The 18,245-nt window shown below is 38.8% G+C and overlaps 1 protein-coding gene across 1 annotated transcript in view; it reads right to left on the bottom strand.

Annotated features, from left to right (window-relative positions):
• The window catches only part of MYBPC3 (myosin binding protein C3), a gene marked incomplete at both ends in the record, with an annotated part of 87,121 nt that overhangs the window by 7,119 nt on the left and 61,757 nt on the right, over positions 1-18,245 (bottom strand). Inside the window, 7 exon segments of the mRNA XM_083356348.1 lie at positions 3,663-3,858; positions 6,021-6,109; positions 6,974-7,141; positions 8,260-8,394; positions 10,854-11,042; positions 13,678-13,782; positions 15,164-15,317. Coding sequence (XP_083212474.1) covers positions 3,663-3,858; positions 6,021-6,109; positions 6,974-7,141; positions 8,260-8,394; positions 10,854-11,042; positions 13,678-13,782; positions 15,164-15,317 — 1,036 coding nt within the window.

Below are 18,245 nucleotides of genomic sequence, written 5' to 3'. Positions count from 1 at the left end.
ACTAAGGCCGTCTGCATGGCCCATTTCTTTGCCGGGTTTGTGAACCAGCCTGTAGTCGTAGGCCAAAAGGAAGATAGACCATGTCAACATTTGTGGTGACAGAATTTGAGGTGTCTGCTTGTCCGTTGTGAACAAGCCTAGCAAGGGCTTATGGTCAGTAAAGACTGTGAACTGCCTCCCTTATAAATAGTCATGGAACTTCTTAACCCCGGCCACGATGGCCAAGGCCTCTTTGTCAATTTGTGCGTAATTGCACTCTGCTGAGGACAAGGCCCTCGAGTAATAGGCGATGGATGACTGTCTCCCATGTGCCGAGAAGTGACTCAGCACCACTTCAACCCCATATGGGGACGCATCACATGCAATGCAAACTGGCAGCTTCTCGTTAAAGTGTGTGAGCACTGAGTTCGAGGACAATGCCTTGACTGCCTGGAAACTCCTTTCGTGGAGCTTGGTCCACTGCCATGGAGTATTTCTGTCTAAGAGCTGGTGTAGCGGCTCTGCCACTGCGGCCTTGTTAGGAAGGAATGAATGATAAAAGTTTAGGAGGCCCAAGAAGGCTTGAAGATCTCCCTTGGACCTAGGGCTTGATACCAGCTGAATTGCTTTCAGCTTTGACCCTGCAGGATGGATGCCCTTGGCATCAATTCAAAACCCAAGGAATTCTGTAGACTGAACCCCAATCTTCCATTTGTCTCTCTTTAATCTAAGTCCTGCAGCGCAGAACCGCTGAAAGACAGCTCTAAGCCGCTCAGCCAGAACTTCTGTGGACTCCCCAGTGTTGAGTACATCATCAAAGTAGGGGCAGACCCCCAGAATACCCTTGAGCATGTGCTCCATGATCCCCTGAAAAATCCCTGGGTCTATACTCACCCTGAATTGAAGGCGCTTGACCTTGAAGGCCCCCCTGTGCATAACAATGGTTTGGGCGGGTGCCGTGCCCTCATCCACTGGCAGCTGTTGATAGGCCTGCACTAAATCTAATTTAGAGAACACGTGGCCTCCTTGCAACAACGACAGAATATGGCTGACTACTGGGACGGGGTACGCATGCTGCTGTAGTTCCTGGTTAATGGTACACTTGTAGTCAGCACATATTCGTACCTCTCCATTGGCCTTGAGTGGTGTTACAATGGGGGTCTCCCACTGCCCACTGTCTACAGGATGCAAAACCCCCTGACTAACAAGCTTGTCCACCTCTGCATCAATTTTATGCTTTAACGCAAATGGCACACGGCAGGGCTTAACCCGAATTGGCACGACCTAGGGATTAAGTTTGAAAGCTATCAGAGGGTCCTTGTACTCTCCCAAACTTGGGCCAAAAACATCTGTGAATTCCTTGCAGACGGAAGACAAATCTGTCATTTGAGTCCGCTGAATTTTGGTGACCTGGATGCCCAATGTATCGAACCAATTGAGCCCTATGACGCTTGTACCTTGGCCATCTACCACAATAATATCTAGTGGGCCTGAAAACCCCTTGAACTTCACCGCAAGTGTGGCCTCGCCCTTGACCACCACTCTGGAATTCTGGAAATCAGTAAGTAGGATACTAGATGGTCGTAGCTTGACCCATCTGTTGCTATAGCTGCAAACATGCCAAAAAGTCCCGATGGAAATGATGAACACAGTGGAGCCTGTGTCCAGTTCCATTGTATATGGAACTCCTTGAAGTTCGACCTGCAGTCGCAACTTCTGCTTAAGAGGTCGGCGGGCACCAGTGCAGAAAATGCTCCAGCGGCTGAAGCAGAATCCTACTCAGTGTTGCTCCGGGGCCCCGGTACTTCTCCTGAAAGTCTCATCTGGTTGGCGGTCCCTCTGGTGACCTCAACAGATGGCGGCAATGTAGCCTGGTTTTCCACACGCCTGGCACGTGGCTGTCCTGAAATGGCAATCCATGCGTTAATGGCAACCTCCGCAGCCCAAGCACCTCGGGAACAGAACTGCCTTGTCACCTGGCCTCATTCCTCTTTCATGGTGCCGCTGAAACTTGTCGACTTCATGGTCGGAGTCGGTGTCTTCCACTCATTCAGCGTCCTCGTGGTGGATGGTTTCTGTAGATGGCATGCTTTTGGAGGGCCACAATGCCTTCATGGCCCCTCTTCAGCTTCATCCACCATGACCTCCTTTAAGGCCTCTTGAAGTGAGAGAGTCTCCTTCGCAAAGAAGTTTTGTTGGAGCTCTCTGTTCCTGAGTCCACAGACTAAGCAGTCTCTTAGTCGCTCCTCTAGGTTGGAAAAATTGCAGAGTTGCGATGCTTGACGAAGTGCTGCTATGAATTCTGTCACCGACTCGCCAGGTTGTTGTTTGCATTATTCAAAGGCGTGCCTCCATGCTATCAGTTTCTTCTTGAGGTCAGCATATGTGACGGTTGCCAGTAACTCTGGGGTGACCAAGTTATCAGTGATATCGAAGGTGGCTGGGCCGCACATGCAGAGGAGGGTCGCAGCCTTCATCTCACCTTCGTCACCAGTGTTGTGTAGCCGGTTCTTTACAGGCATGGAGCGAGACGGAAGGTTCAAAACAGCAACAGGCTTTATTGAAGGTCAGAACATAACAGAAGCTATTTATATGGTTGGCCGATAGGCGGTGACCAATAGGTTTAAAGCAGTGGTTTCCCGCCCAAAGACCTACTTAGTCTGGGCTGGCCCAGCAACCATTACAAGAATACATGTGAACTAAGCACTTAGCAATTGAACTAAGCCAGGCATATCAAACTCGCAACGTCATGTGACGTCGCGCGACGTATCGGAGTTTTTTCCCCATTGCCGGCAATGGGGTGGGTGCGGTTTTGTTGCGATGCATCCGGCCCACGGGCCGGCAGTTTGACACCCCTGAACTAAGCAATTAGCAAGCAGTATAACATAAGCAAACACTTACAGCATGTAAAAGGCCAATACATTACAGATATTGTAGTCAATTATCCATTAAACACTTAAAATGATCATTAATTAATCCTGGGAATATCAGATTGGTTTGCTATTCTTTCAAATGTTTTTTTTTTTGTATTTTACAGGAAATGAATTAATTCTCTCAAAAATAAGACTCTGTCTCAGAGAAAGAAGCTGATTGCATTGTTATAGGCATAATGTAAAGGAGCTCCTGAGACAAAAATTCAAACTGGATCTTTCAATAGCTACCCTTATAAATGGATAAGTATTTTCACTCTTCATTGAATAGTTCTAGAAAAAACCCTCTATACTGTCTCAAATTGTCTATGTATTAGTAGCTGTAGGTTTAATGGATGGAACTAAGTTCAGTTGTGAAATCCACCACAGAAATTCTGACACTCTTCTAATAAAAGCAGCTGCTGTGGTTTCTAACTTCGGTTGGGACTGTGCTCAAAGGATTGATCATCCATCCAAAGAGGCACCAATCCAATGGAGTCTATATTAAATGGTGAGCTTTTTTCTCTTCTCCCACTCCTCAATCGCCCTTTTCACAAGCATTGGGAAAATATTTTTTGAAACATGGAATGGGAAGGAGACTTAATTATTGTATTGCTGAGAATCCTGCTACAACTAAATACAGTATATTTTGCAGAAGGATCGGTTAAGAAAAAAATTAAACCTGATTTCAGATGAGCTAAATTCTATTAAGTTGTTCCACGTGAAGAGTGAGATACAACTGTTTTAGATAAATATTATCCAGCAGTTTCTTACCCATAATCTGCATAGTAATGGTGACCTTGTCACTCATGTTTTCTATTTGCACCTCAACTTCATAATTTCCAGAATGGTGACGTTCTGCCTTTCGGATAAATAAAATAGTATCTGTATTGCTGTTTCGTATTCCCACTTCCTTGGAGTCTATTAGCTGACCATCTTTTTTCCAGATAACTTTAGGTCTAGGTTTACCCTGTGAAAAGAAAGAAAAATGGTCAGACTGAAAACAAATCTGATTTTCAGTAGATGGTTGTACAGTATTAATGTCTTGCCTTATACGAAGAAATTGTTTCTCTCACAGCTGTTCCCTGTAGGTTTTATTTCTTGTATCTATAGCCAGAAATATATAACTATAGCCCTCACATATAGCTACAATGAAGCTATCAGAAAATAATTTTTAATTGTCTTATTATAAAATGACCAGTTCTCATTAGCACCTGCTGCTTCTTAGGAAGATGTTAATTTTTTAACACCACCATGGAGCAATATACACATGGATGCCCGAAAGTCAGGAATCTGCTTTAAAAAAAGTCTGCTTCACTCTATACATTGAGCAGGAAAATGCCTTTCATTACTGTCAGACTGTAATTCTCTAGAGTAGGTTAGTTCTTCTCTTTTAGCCCATCTGTTCCTTACCAGAGAACGTGAAATACATGCACACTTTAGAACATCAATGTATTTCAACAATTTAAAAGTCAAATCCTTCAAAAGATCAAATTTTTAACATCACTAATGTAAGCATGGAATGTATGCTGATGTTCAAATCATAAAGTATTTAGAATTTAACTTTTCTCGTGACCATAATCAGACATCATAATCAAACTAAGGTTTTTAGTGACAATGAGTTTTAATAATGAGCTTTCCCTCAGACTCTGCATGCCTGCCCATCTCTGGTATGGCTTAAACTACTCCATTTTAGAGTAAAAACAGTTTAGTATACTATTCAAAACAAAATACAATTAATTTTATAAGCTTCAGTTTAAAGCTTTAATTTTCTATTATTATGTGGCCATAAGGGACGCGGTGGCTCAGTGGGTTAGGACGCTGAGCTTGTCAGTCAGAAGGTCGGCAGTTTGGCGGGTCGAATCCCGAGTGCCGCGTAGCACTCGTTACTCGTCCCAGCTTCTGCTAACCTAGCAGTTCGAAAGCACGTAAAAATGCAAGTAGAAAAATAGGGACCACTACAGTGGGAAGGTAACGGCGTTCTGTGCACCTTTGGCGTCTAGTCAGGCCGGCCACATGACCATGGAGAAGTCCTCAGACAAGCACTGGCTCTTTGGCTTTGAAATGGAGATGAGCACCGGCCCCTAGAGTTGGAAATGACTAGCACGCATGTGCGGGGGAACCTTTACCTTTACCTATGTGGCCATCAAGTCACTGTTGAACACATTAGTATGTATTTATTTATTAAATAAATTCATTTATTTAACTTATTTATTTAACTTATTAAATTATTCATTTATTTAACTTACATGCTGCTCCTCTCGCCTGGAGGTTCAGGTAGATAGATTTACTCCAGGAGACTTAAAATTAATGTGTTAAACAAGCAACAGTTCAACTTTCTCACAGTTTGTCTAGTTTGGGTAACTTAAAATGGGGATGTAGGATTCTAATCATTCTTTGCAGTTGCATTGGAGCAATAGAGGAAAAAATTGAACAACTTGGATTGTAGAGTAGATCAATTCCTCCTAAGATGAGTTGAAGATTTTCATAACTCCTGAATAAATTATTATCTATTTTTTATTTACCTTTGTTTATCTCTTATCTCTTGATCTAAGCCAATATTGCTCAACCTTGACAATTTTAAGGTTATACATACTGGCTGGGGAATTCTGGGAGTTGAAGTCCACACATCTTAAAGTTGCCAAGGTTGAGAAAAACTGCCCTCAGATTTTAAACGAAACTTTTTTTTAATATTTTGACAATTATGAGATTTAGAAGTGTCACTTTTGTGCAGCTTGTCACATTAGGGATAGAAGGCAGAAATAACTTATTTAGCGAGGCACAGAGTTTCTTGTCACTGGCTATTTCTAAAAGTTCTTTCTGGCAATGAACCTCCTTGCAAACATTCTTCTAGCAATATGGCAAAGTAGAGGTACTGCCAATCTACTCAGTTGAAGAGACATAGAGATATGACTACAAATATTGTCCTCAGCTAAATCAGAGGTGGGTAGTACTTAGATAACTTGGTGGAAGGATGAAAATACAGACCAGATGTGCTTTCACCCAATGATGAGGAAATTTCTTCTGAACAAGAATTACTCCAGAGATACACAGGTATACTTGTGCCCACTGTCAGTTTCTTCAACAAGGGTAAGACTTTGCCCTATCATTAATAAAGATTTCATCACATACCTGGAAAGGAATTACAATGTTGATTGTATCACCAACTTTCTTCATTAAAGTCTGTCTGAGATTGCGTGGCAGTCTAATTTTAGGGCGCTCTGTAGATAAAAAATCAAGTCAGCAGGTAATTAGTCTAGTTTAGATTATTGTATATACTGTATTGTACTTGTGCAAAAAAGTAAGAAATTATTTTGACAATATGTATTAAATATTTATAGAAACCATAACTTTAAGCATATTTAATGGCTACTATTTGAAGGGTTTTTTTTAAAAAAACATGTGCCATTGGCAAATGCTGCAAAGATCCATGGGAAGAAGATGTCACACTGGGGTTCTAATTGTTCAATTAATTATCCATGAACATAGACCATTCTGCTTGGGACTGAGAGAAGTAGGAATCTAAAAACATCTCAAGAGCCATAGATTGCGCATCCATGTTCTAGTGTAAATCAGGTGTACAGCCCAGTTTTAGGAGATCCTGCACTCACATTAGAAAGCCAGATTCATATGGTTAAAATTGAGATTCCAACATGGAACCCAACTACAATAATACATCTATAAAATGTAATTTGGTACCTGTTAAGCAGGTTGGAGTATCTGAAAGTTTGTCAGATACTTTAAAAATTGATTTCCTTTAATGAGTCTACATGTATTACAATCCTTGAAGAATTTTATTTTTGTTTCATCAGTGAAGGAAGTATACTGTGACTGGCGTTACCATCTTGACATTTGTTTGTAAGTGGATGACTGCCTCCATGACAATTATTTTTTTGGAGCTTCCATAATATGTTTTCAAAATTCAAAACATTCCCTCTGGCCCAAAAAGATTAGAAGACTGATGAATTTAAAATATTAGGAAGAATGAACTCCAATAAACAAATTTATACTCCCTTGTACTCCAAGGAGCTTTTCATTAAATAAATAATTATAAATGGCTTCAGGAATTTTCTCAAGGCACTTACGCAAGATCTCTTGAACAGTAACTGGTTCCTTGATCATTGCTGGTTGACTTGTCCCTGCTAAATTTATAGCAGTGATACGAAAATACAATTTGTCTCCTGTAACCAAATCTTTAAGTAAGACAGATGTGCGTTCAGTGGGGCTAGGAAGAGCTGGAATCCATTCGGTGGCTGCAGATATTAAAAAACAAACTGCTAGATTTTTTTAAAGCACGTTTTTATAAGACGTTTTTATGAGATTGCTAACTAAATGTAACATAAATCTAAGGAACAGTTAGAGGAGGCAGAGACTGCATTTTGAACCTGGATCTATTGAAAATTTCACAGATTACAGATCAGAGATTACTTTAACATTTGCTGTAATAATTTTAGGAATAATGAGTGACAAGCTAAAATTGTGTAACAATTACTATCACCAAAGAATATTAGTTCCTACTCATTTTTCTGGAGGTGGATAGACAAACAAAATACATAACTACAAAGTAAATTTATACCCACTCTTGTAAGTTAGCTCATATTCCATTATCTCTGTTTCTATGCACAGTGATCCACATTTTAGGAAATAGGCAGCCCCTCAATATAGAATCTCTATCACATTAGCCAGTTTTAAACCATAATCACTCTAAAAAAAGGTGTTGGTAATGACCTACAAAGCCCTACATGGCATGGGTCTGGAATACCTTGGGGAGCACCTGCGGCCGGCGTCAACTTCCCTCCGCCCAGTACGCTCCCACAGAGAGGGCCTCCTCAGGGTGCCACCGGTCAAAGAATGTCGACTGGTGGCCCCCAGGGGGAGGGCGTTCTCTGTGGGCGCGCCGGATTTATGGAACCATCTTCCGGTCGAGCTCCGGATGGCGCCTGACCTCCGCTCCTTCCGGCGCGATCTCAAAACCTACCTTTTCGAACAAGCTGGCCTGGCCTGATGGGATGGGGTTGGGTTTTATTAATCTGTTTTAATCTATTTTTAATGTGTTTTAACTTATTCATGGGCATTTGTTTAATCGTTTTTAATTTTTGTATCTTGTTTTTTAATATGTATTGCCCTGTTCACCGCCCTGAGTCCTTCGGGAGAAGGGCGGTATACAAATAAAATTAATAATAATAATAATAATAATAATAATAATAATAATAATAATAATAATAATAATAATAATAATTCCTTCATCTTACTCTGCCCTCCTTGCTCTACTTTATCAACCTGAAGATCAATGTCTTCTTTAGTAAACACAGCAAAATGGGTGTTATTTGTTCCTTGGAAAGTATTTCAGAGTACATCAGAACTTACTCACATCCTTCTCTACAGTATTCAATATTGTAGCCATCCAATCCTGCTGCTCCAATCCGTTCAGGGGGTCTCCACTTCAAGGTAACAGAAGTGTCAGAAATGTCTTCTACAGTAAAGTGTGTTGGCTCACTTGGGGGAGCTAAACAAAATGCACAAGCCAAAGACTTAGCATGATATGTTAAAGCTGAGCAACAATGGAATTTTCATTTTCCTTATTAAAAATGTCATCTTATAATATGTTAAATTTTTGCAAAATGTAATTTAAAACTATAAAAGCAGCACAATAATTTTTTTACAAATAGCATGACACACAAACTCTTTGTCAAAAATGAAGTAACTTCTTAAAGCAGTAATCCTCAACCTATGGTGCGTGGACCTCTGGGGGTGTGTGTGATGTCATCACAGGGGGTTCACAAAAGATTGAATAAATGTTATGATTTAAATCTTAGTGGCCCATGGCCATGCTCCATGGCCACAAAAAATATTTAAAGGGGGACCATGGTGAAAAAAATGTTGAGAACCACTGTCTTAAAACAATCCCTGTGAAGACTTTGAAAGAGCTTTCATAAAATTGACTTTTGATGGTGAAGACTTCATGCTTTTAGAAAAACAACACCTCTACTGAAGATACTAAAGATCTGAAGAATTTAACTGTGGGAGAAGCAGTAATATGAACATCACATGGAGATTTGGTGGGTTAACAAAAATCTCTTAGTTAGGTCTGGAAGATGATAGCCATTATTGTATCTTTAGAACAGAATTTCCTAAGCTGAAAACAAGCGAAGATGGAGGCTGCTGAATTTTATAGCACTGGCAGCATTTAAGCACTCTTGTGGAGCATAGATTGTTCTTGTTGGAGCTCACAATCCCATTAATATGGCTAAGTAGATGGTGTGACAATTGCTAATTTGACTCAAAGAGAAGGTAAAATTATTAACTAGCATGTCAACATAATGTGCATAATGAATGCTCTTAATCCCAGAATTAACAGCTATAAGCAGGACAAGAAGGGATATCATACTGCTCTAATTAGCAGTCAATATTGGGGAGACAGATGTAGAAAAGAATAATTTTCTGGTTCAGTAGTTATAAAACAGAGGTATTTTGTAGCAGAGTTCTCCCACGAATATTACTCGATTGTCAATATTGTAATTATCATCATCATCATCATCATCATCATCATCATCACTGTATCTAAAAGATTTATTTATATTATGCTCATTCTCAAAGGCTCTAAGAAGCTTATAATCTGAAACATATTTTGGACAGATGAGCTGCATTTCAATCTTTGAGATTCCTCTTTACCAAATATTTTTCCATCTCAGTCTACAAAGGCTTCACACTTCACTGTGTGGCATAATACTCATTCCACAGCTGGTTCAACCTCATTTCATTTAGACTACATGCAATAAGGGAACAACACTTTTAAAAGAAGGTAGGTGGGTTATTTTTTTTGTGCCATATGTGTGCTTATCATAAATCAGGCAGCTTAAATGTTGTGGTATTTAAACACATTGTGAAAAACTGTTTAAAATATTTCAACTATACAGAATGTTCCATACAACAGATAACAAGCCCTTTCTCTTTTCAAAAAGGTTAAAAATGACACAACAGATGGGGAACCTAATGTTAGCACCCAACCTAACGTTGTTGTGAGAAACACATTTTCTCACTCGCCTTTTTTGGAATGACATTCAATTAAAGCCAGTTGTTGAAAGTAATTTTTAAAAAGCTTGTGCGTCACTCACACACCGGTACTTGGATGTGAGCATGTTACCATAAAACGCACATTACAAACCCAGTGCCTCATCTCCAGAGTTGCAAGTTGCCTCTTATTTGTAATCAGGTAAAATCCTGGACCTTTTAGCTCAGTTGTTGCCTGTGGGAGCTCTTCAACCGTTTCCTGGACTGGATCTTCTTCTTCTGCTTCACCAGTACATTTGTTGAATGGTGACTGAAGATCAGAGCTAATCACTTTCTCTTCAAATATACTTTTCTCTGCTTGTCCATTCTTAGGGTCTTGAATTTCCACACTGTTACTTTCTGAAGCCTCATCTCCTTCTTCATGGACTTCTATGAGTTGAGCCACCTCTTCGGTCATTGCTATGACTGCCGTGCCTTAATTTCTCAAATGCTGCTTTCTCACAATGACTCACAGTGCCTTTAACTCAAGGACTGCTACAAAATGGTGGGGGTCATAATGATTATATATAGAAAATCCATGGATATTTTCTTAATCAGATAGCCTTACAGCTTCACAGGGAGGTGGGCTGGGTGGCATTAGTAGTTTAGTATGGCATTTGCATCCATAATGGAATGGGGGAAGCTGAGAGGCAATGGGAGGTCACGGTCAATTAGCTTCCCTCTCTTGTTCAGCCTAGCTTGCCTCTCACACTTCTAATTTTAACAGTTAGAAATTCATCAGCAATTTTATGAAACTGGAAGCTCCATGCTCTCGTTTTCAAGGACAGGTAAATGGGAAAAAAACACCAAATTTAAATAGTTATACAACTATTTTCTCTCTTCAGAATTGTTCATATCTTTCTTGCGTTCTCAAGGAGGGATTACAAATAATGCAACATGCAGGTTGACACTTACCAATTGGCATGAAAGGCTGTGAGGCAGGACTAGGCCGAGACATGCCAACTGAGTTCGCGGCATAAATTCTCATCTCATAAACAACTCCTTCAATCATTCTCTTTGCTTCATAAGTCAGATCCTTCCAAAGGTCAAAGTTCAGCCTCATCCACCTGTAGCTTTTCTTTTTCTTCCTCTCTAAGATGTAACCTGGAAATAAAAAAGAAACTATAAAAGTATTGAGGAACTGCCTTGGGCCATAGAGCAGCCAACTACCACAACACAACCATTTTGCTTTTGCTGTACAGAAAATTTCAAATCAGATTTTTTTATTGCATCCATATTTCATGCATATTTGTCATTTAGTCTTCATGTACATAGATTAGGGAAGGCAACATTAAATATTTGGATTCTCAATGCTCTATTATTTAGCAAATTATTAAACTGAGATAAAAGCAAAAATAGTGTGAATGTAAGGAAAGCCTGACCTTGAGTATTAGCCAGTTACACTTTGCCATTACAATGCCTTGTAGTTCATAAGTATCTCCTAAGATCAAGACTGTTTGTACTGTATATTAAAAGGAAGGGATTGATAATACCATATAATGAGACTTTTTGGAACTACTGTTAGATCACAAAATAATGCCTTTTTGAGATATTTAATTAAGAGCAAGCTTATGCATTAATCAGAAAGAGATTACTGTAAACATTTTTAGAAATAGTTACTTATTTTATAAAATATTTACATTTTATTGTTTATTGCCTTAGTTCCTAGAAAATAAGTTTTGCCTTTCTTACTTTATGCCTTAATTCAAGTTTATTTTACTAAACAGTGTCTGTCTTGCAGCTGCATGTTTTAAAAACTGTTCTAAATTACCAGCCAATTGCATATTTATTTATTTTACTAATATACAGTCAGACACCACATTGTTACTCTGAAGTCACTCTCTCTTTTTCCTGAGGTTTCCACACAATTGTGGTTAAACTGATTTGAAGTCGACTCTCTTCCGTGGATGGAACTCTAATCCTTTGTGTTTCTGTAGTCTACTCACAAGTCACATTGGGGTTTATTTATTATTACTCTGTTCTCCTGCCTAATGTGTCATTATATCATTCTGTGTAGAAGAAACACCATGACCAAGTTGAAATTAACACCTCTCATTTCTGAGAAATGTAAAAGCCTGCAGAAAACATCTGTTATGGCTGACAGAGGCAGATATCACCTATTCCTTAGGAGGGATATGGACCTAAGTAGCAAATCCTATATTAGCCCTGGTTTTATATTTATCACTATAATGGCTGACATGGAAGAGTTATAAGGCATCCCACTTGGTTATAATGATCTAACCAGAAGCTGGATCTCTGAGTAGTCAATCTGCTTATATAAAAAAAATTAAAAATAGGCAATCTACATTGTGTAATTTAACAAATTGTGGCCTCATTTATTCAGCCCAGTAACATTACCCAAACTATTAAAAGCTCCTTCACCTGCACACCAACTGAAATAAAACAGCCCAACAGATTATTCCTCTAGTTAAGACATCTAAACTTTAAAAGTAGGGTGAACTTTCCGTGCGGATTGAAATCCCCCCCCCCGAGTTTCTATTTTTAACACCCAGTTACAACAAGAAGATGCAGAACTTGCAGTTGTAAATGTGATAAGACTTCCCAAGGTCTACATATAGGATTGAAGTTTATGCAAGGCAAACCTATGCACTATTGCTCTGGAGGAGATCTGACACTGTTCAATAGAGCTTATGCTCTTCTCATCCTCTTCAGAACTGAAGTGTTTTCTCTGTGAGTGATAGCAAGAATTGTTTTTACACTGAAATGAAAAGCTTGATTACATGCAAATGTATAGAGTATGAAAGAAATACTATTAAGTCCATTACTTTTTAAATTAAACATGTGTATGTGAAAATACAATGTCTGTGCTTCATTTAGAATTTCAAGTGTTGGGTCTATGTGGAGCCCCCAAATTGGAACTCATTAATCAATATTCCTGTTCAGAGATATCTGGTTCCATTCAACGGGTGGGTGGGTGGAGCTAGCAGAATCAGGGACAGGAACATGGCTCCATTGCAGCCAATACAAGTAACATATTAACAGGAGACTTAGCCCTGTATGCATAATTAAAACCATTTGAACTCCATAATGCCAATGTTATTTTTGTCTACAGTCTCACCAAAAGATAGACAGTCTGATCATAATGTGTTTAACCATGCCAGTATTATAAGATTGCAACCTTAAACTATCTGTTCTGATGACCATTCCTTCCTGTCTTGACACTTGCTACTCTGTTTGAAAAGTGACTTTTGCACTGAAAAATGCTTTGCACACTACATCAACTGCAGAAGAAATAAGGGTGATTTCTACTTATGCTTTCCGTATAGTACCCGAAGTTGATTGAAACCACTGGTTCATGAAAGTTAAATATTTTATTATGAGCTTCTATTCTAGACACTTTATACAGAAAAGGTCTTCCTGTTTCCTTTTGTATGCCTTAAGTATCATGTTGTGGGTATGTTGTCCTTGAAATGACAAGTAAGAGAAATCAAAACACTATCAGATTCTCTTCCAAACAGGTGCTTTGGAGCACATGAGACATGTATGTTGCACTTCTCTACAATGCTTAATAGTAGCCAGGTGTTTTTCTAGGATCCCAAAGCTGCAATTTTCAGAAAAATGGACTGCTTTAAGCAGTTGCAGACAGATGCTATATCTCCACACATTAAACACATCCAAGGCACTTCACAGCCCTGCCATTTTTTTTTCTATAAGTAATTGACAGGAAATGTCTGTTGCAATTAAAAACTCTTCTGTTAAGATTATTGTCAATTCTTACCCAGTACTGGCTGTCCTCCATCATACTTAGGTGGCTGCCACTGTACTATGCAGTTGTCTTCACCAACATCAGTGATTTTAGGAGCTTCTGGTGGGTCGGGTATATCTGGAGAGGGTGTGAAAAGATGAGATCAAAGTATTTTCTTTTGCTAGTGCTTATCAGAATTGCCTTTTTTAGATTAAGGAACTTGCTGTTACACAGTATAGTGATGACAGCTGCCTATCTGAATTATTTTAAAAGGTTCTTAGAGAAATGCAGAAGTAGGAGGTATTCAACAGTATGATGGCTACATAGTATCTCAAGTTTCAGAAGGGGAGAATCCTACTGTTCCCATCAACATTGGGTTGCCCGTGTAGAAACAAAATAGTTGGAAAAAGCAGACTTTTTAGAAGGGATTCAGTTCAACTCTCTCTCTCTCTCTCTCTCTCTCTCTCTCTCTCTCTCTCTCTCTCTCTCTCTCTCTCTCTCTCTCTCTCTCTCTCTCTCTCTCTCTCTCTCTCATATCATCAAAAAATCTTTCAGTGAAGCTACAATGACTTAAGCTTATGAATGAGCTTTGGGCCCAAGCACTCTTGCAAGTTTTTGCTATATTCTTGATTTATTGAACTTTCATTCTTGCTTATAAGTATTGGCATTTTGTCAAACAAAACTGAAAAAGGTTTCTTAATCAGCAACATTTTGAAGGAAGGGAAATGTTCCTGTTGTAACTACTATATTAGTCACAACATTTCTCCATCTGTAAAACAAATGGTATAATCAGATTAATACTTAAAAATGAAAAGAAAGGCAATCTGTTGAGACTTCACCCACATGCTATATTTTTAAATGACACAAGATAGAAAATATGACTTTACTCAACCCAGAAATAATGATAAAGGAGAACAATTAATTGCCAAGCCAAGTGACCAAGAAACATATTTGAAAGGTGTGTTTAATATGTTATTGGATTGTAAGCAGTGGTGGGATTCAAATATATGAACAACCGGTTCTCTGTGAGGATGCCACTTCCAGAAGTCCATTCTAGACCTGGGCAACAAAAAATTAGCTACTGGTTCTGCCGAAGTGGTGCGAACCAGCTGAATCCCACCACTGATTGTGTTTCTGAGATTATTATCAGCGTACTCCAGATGACAAAAAGAGAGAGCTAATTTAGGAAACAATTCCCTGAAAACCACTCACTGAAATTGGAGACTCAGCCATTACAAGTTTCTCCCTTATTTGGAGTTTTACTTAGAGCAGTGTTTCTCAACCTAAGGCCCTTTAAAAGGTCTGGACTTCAACTCCCACATAGCTGGCTGGGGAATTCTGGGAAGTCCAGATCTCTTAAAGTGCCCACCATTGAGAAACACTGATTTACAGGGAAGGGAGGAGTTGAACTAGGTGATCCCAGCTGTTGAGTCTCTACTCCATTAGAAAATATGAAGACATCAGAGGAATGACTGACAAGGCTTGCTTCATGTACTAAACCCACCACTGTCTTGCTTACCGATAACTTTTACAGAGATATCAGCTGTATCTTCTCCAGCTGCATTTTTCACTGCAACTCTGTAGATTCCCTCATCTTCCTTCTCAGCTCCTTCAATAGTAAACACACAATGGTCTTCGTATGTTTCCACATGGACTCGGCCTTCCAAATCAGGAAATGGCTGTGAGCAAATTTTTTAAAAAGTAAGTTAATTTCAGTGGATGTATGGAGTGGGACCAAGTTTTTTATTAGCATTTAAGTAACTTTGTACACATTACTAAGGTTGCATTTGCACCATGATAATCTGAATGTGTAAAAGAGAAAAATAAATAGGTAGATAGGCAAAAATATTTGTGTACATTTTAACAGGTGGTCTGGAGAAGAAACAGCTGATAAAAGCTATCGGGAAGCAATGGAGTGGGGGCTTCCAAGGGCATATTCACATGGCCAGATTGCCCTGTTGCAAGTATGATCCACCAATCATTTCTGGAGGGTAGGATTGGATGTCATCCTCTACGTAAACCTAGCCTATTTGCAAATGTGACCCCCATCTGTTTTTTTCTGCTCTGTGTTTAAAAAAAACCACTACGTTTTCCAGTTCGTGTCAGTACAAGCACTACTGTCTAACTGCTGCTCCTAGATTTATATTTTCCTTTAGACAATTTAACAGATTACTTTATAGTGACAGAAATACACTCAAGGAACAACTTATTTTAATGGTTGAAGCCCTGCAGCTTACTAATACCTGCTTCAGTTATTATAAATGTTGCAAAGCAGAGAAGTTATGATATTTTCTTGATACATACAGTAGGAAGTTATTGGTCCAGAGCACAGCAGACAGAGGTCTTTTATTACTAATTTCCCCCTATGCTTCCTACTTTTTTGCTGAGCATGTTCTTTCTTAAGTAAGTTCCATCACTACACTGTTGAAACAACAGAACTTGGCTTTTTTTCTTTTTTAAAAAAATCGGCTTCCAAATAGTCTGCACGAATAATTATAACAAAATCCTTTGTATTTTACTTCAATTGACAGAAATAAATCCAGGAGAACCTATTGAATAATGCAGTGATGTGGGTTGTTCAGGGTAAGAAAAATAGTAATTTCTATGTGGTTTCAAATTAGTGACCTTCTACAAGTCATGCTAACATTATAACCACTGTGCTATTGAAAGAATTCTGTAACAATAGCTGCAACAGATATTACTGAGCCAAACCTAGAAAAATGCAAGAAATAAGTTTTTATTTTAAAGCAGGGTTGTCTTCTTGAATATATGGGCATTTTAATGCATCCACTTTCTATGCGGGGGAACCTTTACCTTTACCTTTATACATGTATACACAAAAACATTCTATATGTTTACTGTATCTATATACACTATCTATAGGAAGAAAAGTGATTGGTAGCTGCTTTCTTTTCTGGGAAAATTAGGAGGGAACAATACTAGAAGAATTGTACTGAACATCTGGCAAGTCACCAACAGTGCATCCCAATCTGGCAGAATTTTCTTAAACCAGCTTTCAATCTCTCTGATCTCAGCATGAATAGTGCTGCAAATATGTGCTAAACATTGCATTCTCTGTTCTACAAAATCTAAGTACTTTAAGAGCTCTTTTTCACTTAAAGTGTTCGTGTAAAAATGGTGTCATTTCATTTATAATTAGAATGAAATCAAGGAAATAATTCAGTTTGATTTTAACTGACCAGACTTGTTTGAGCTATGCATGCCGATGAGAATTTCATTTAGTTTATCTTATAATCACTTAATTTTCTGGAATCAGTCCTACAGTAAGGAGCTGAGGGTAGCAAGGAATAAAAGAATTGGGATTGCAGTGATAAGCCCTATTTTACTCCCTAAATAGCTAAAATCTGGATACACTGAACATTCTTTGCAACTGATCCAGATTGATCCTAAGAAAATAATTGCACTTTCTAGCCCATCATTTGAAAATAAGAAAGCCTAGAAAGGCTTGTTTTCTTTTCCCTCATGTATCTTTCTGCATGGCTTAAAAAGGATCAACGAAGTCATTCCAAAGCCAATGTGGGATTATTGTCAGACAATGTATGCTTGCATAGAAGTATACGCGTATTTGCACAAGACTACCCTTTCGGATGGGTGGTATGGGTAGTTCAGGCTTACTGCTAAGCTTGTAAGCCGCCCTGAGTCTTCGGAGAAGGGCGGGATATAAATGGAATTAAAATAAATAAATAAAAAATAAATCCTTTGGAGCTAAAAGAAGTGCTGAAGGTTCAACAGTTTGAGAAATAGTACTTTAAGCACAACTGAGTCCAGAGAGACAATTGAAATTAAAAGCTCTAAGCTGCTATTATTGCAAACTACCAATTTACATAACCATTCTGAATCTCCGAATTACTGCAGGGATCACTGGGTTGCAAACATTTGTCAAAGGGGAGATTTATCAGCCTGATAGTTTGAAAAATGAAAGACTTGCCTTCTCATTGTTAGTCAAATCATCACATGTGCCCTTAAGTTCCATAGAGTTTGAGCCACCTTTTATTAGTTCCAGTTCATTATTCTGAAAGAGAAAGAAAGCAGAAGAAAAAAAAATAGGCTTCATGTTTAAAAACAAAGAAATTAGCCAGATTCGTTACTAAACGATTTTACCCAGCTGCCCGCAAAAATATTGTTTTACCCCTCAGAGAAGATGGAGAACATAGCAGCAGACTGTTTAAGACTGATTATGTGCAATTAAGCTGTTTTCAACTCCCAGTGACCATGTAGATAGATTTTCTTCATAACAATCCTTCCCTAACCTTAAGATGAAAGCATAATCCCAATAGTAAAAGGAAAAAAAACAACCTCTTCTACTGATCACACTGTTTTATATTCATAGGATTACAGCAGCAAGCAACTGAAACACCAATGGATAGACAATATGTTTATTTGTGGATGGGGAAATGTGGATGGTTTTGCTATGGATACCATCTGAGATGCTTTATTAACACTTCTGGTAGGATCAGTCTGTCATCTATTGGCCAGCTTTGGTATAGGCAGGTCCCCTTCATTCTGGTCCTAGAGCAGTGCCTGTCAGGTCCTATGGATAGTGGGAGAGTCTATTTTTCCTTAGAGTGGATTGTCTTGCT

The sequence above is a fragment of the Vipera ursinii genome (assembly GCF_947247035.1).
Source record: "Vipera ursinii genome assembly, chromosome: 1".
In the NCBI taxonomy this organism is placed as follows: Eukaryota; Metazoa; Chordata; class Lepidosauria; order Squamata; family Viperidae; genus Vipera; species Vipera ursinii.
Note: the sequence above shows the minus strand (reverse complement) of the source record. Positions and strands in the feature narration are given on the sequence as shown.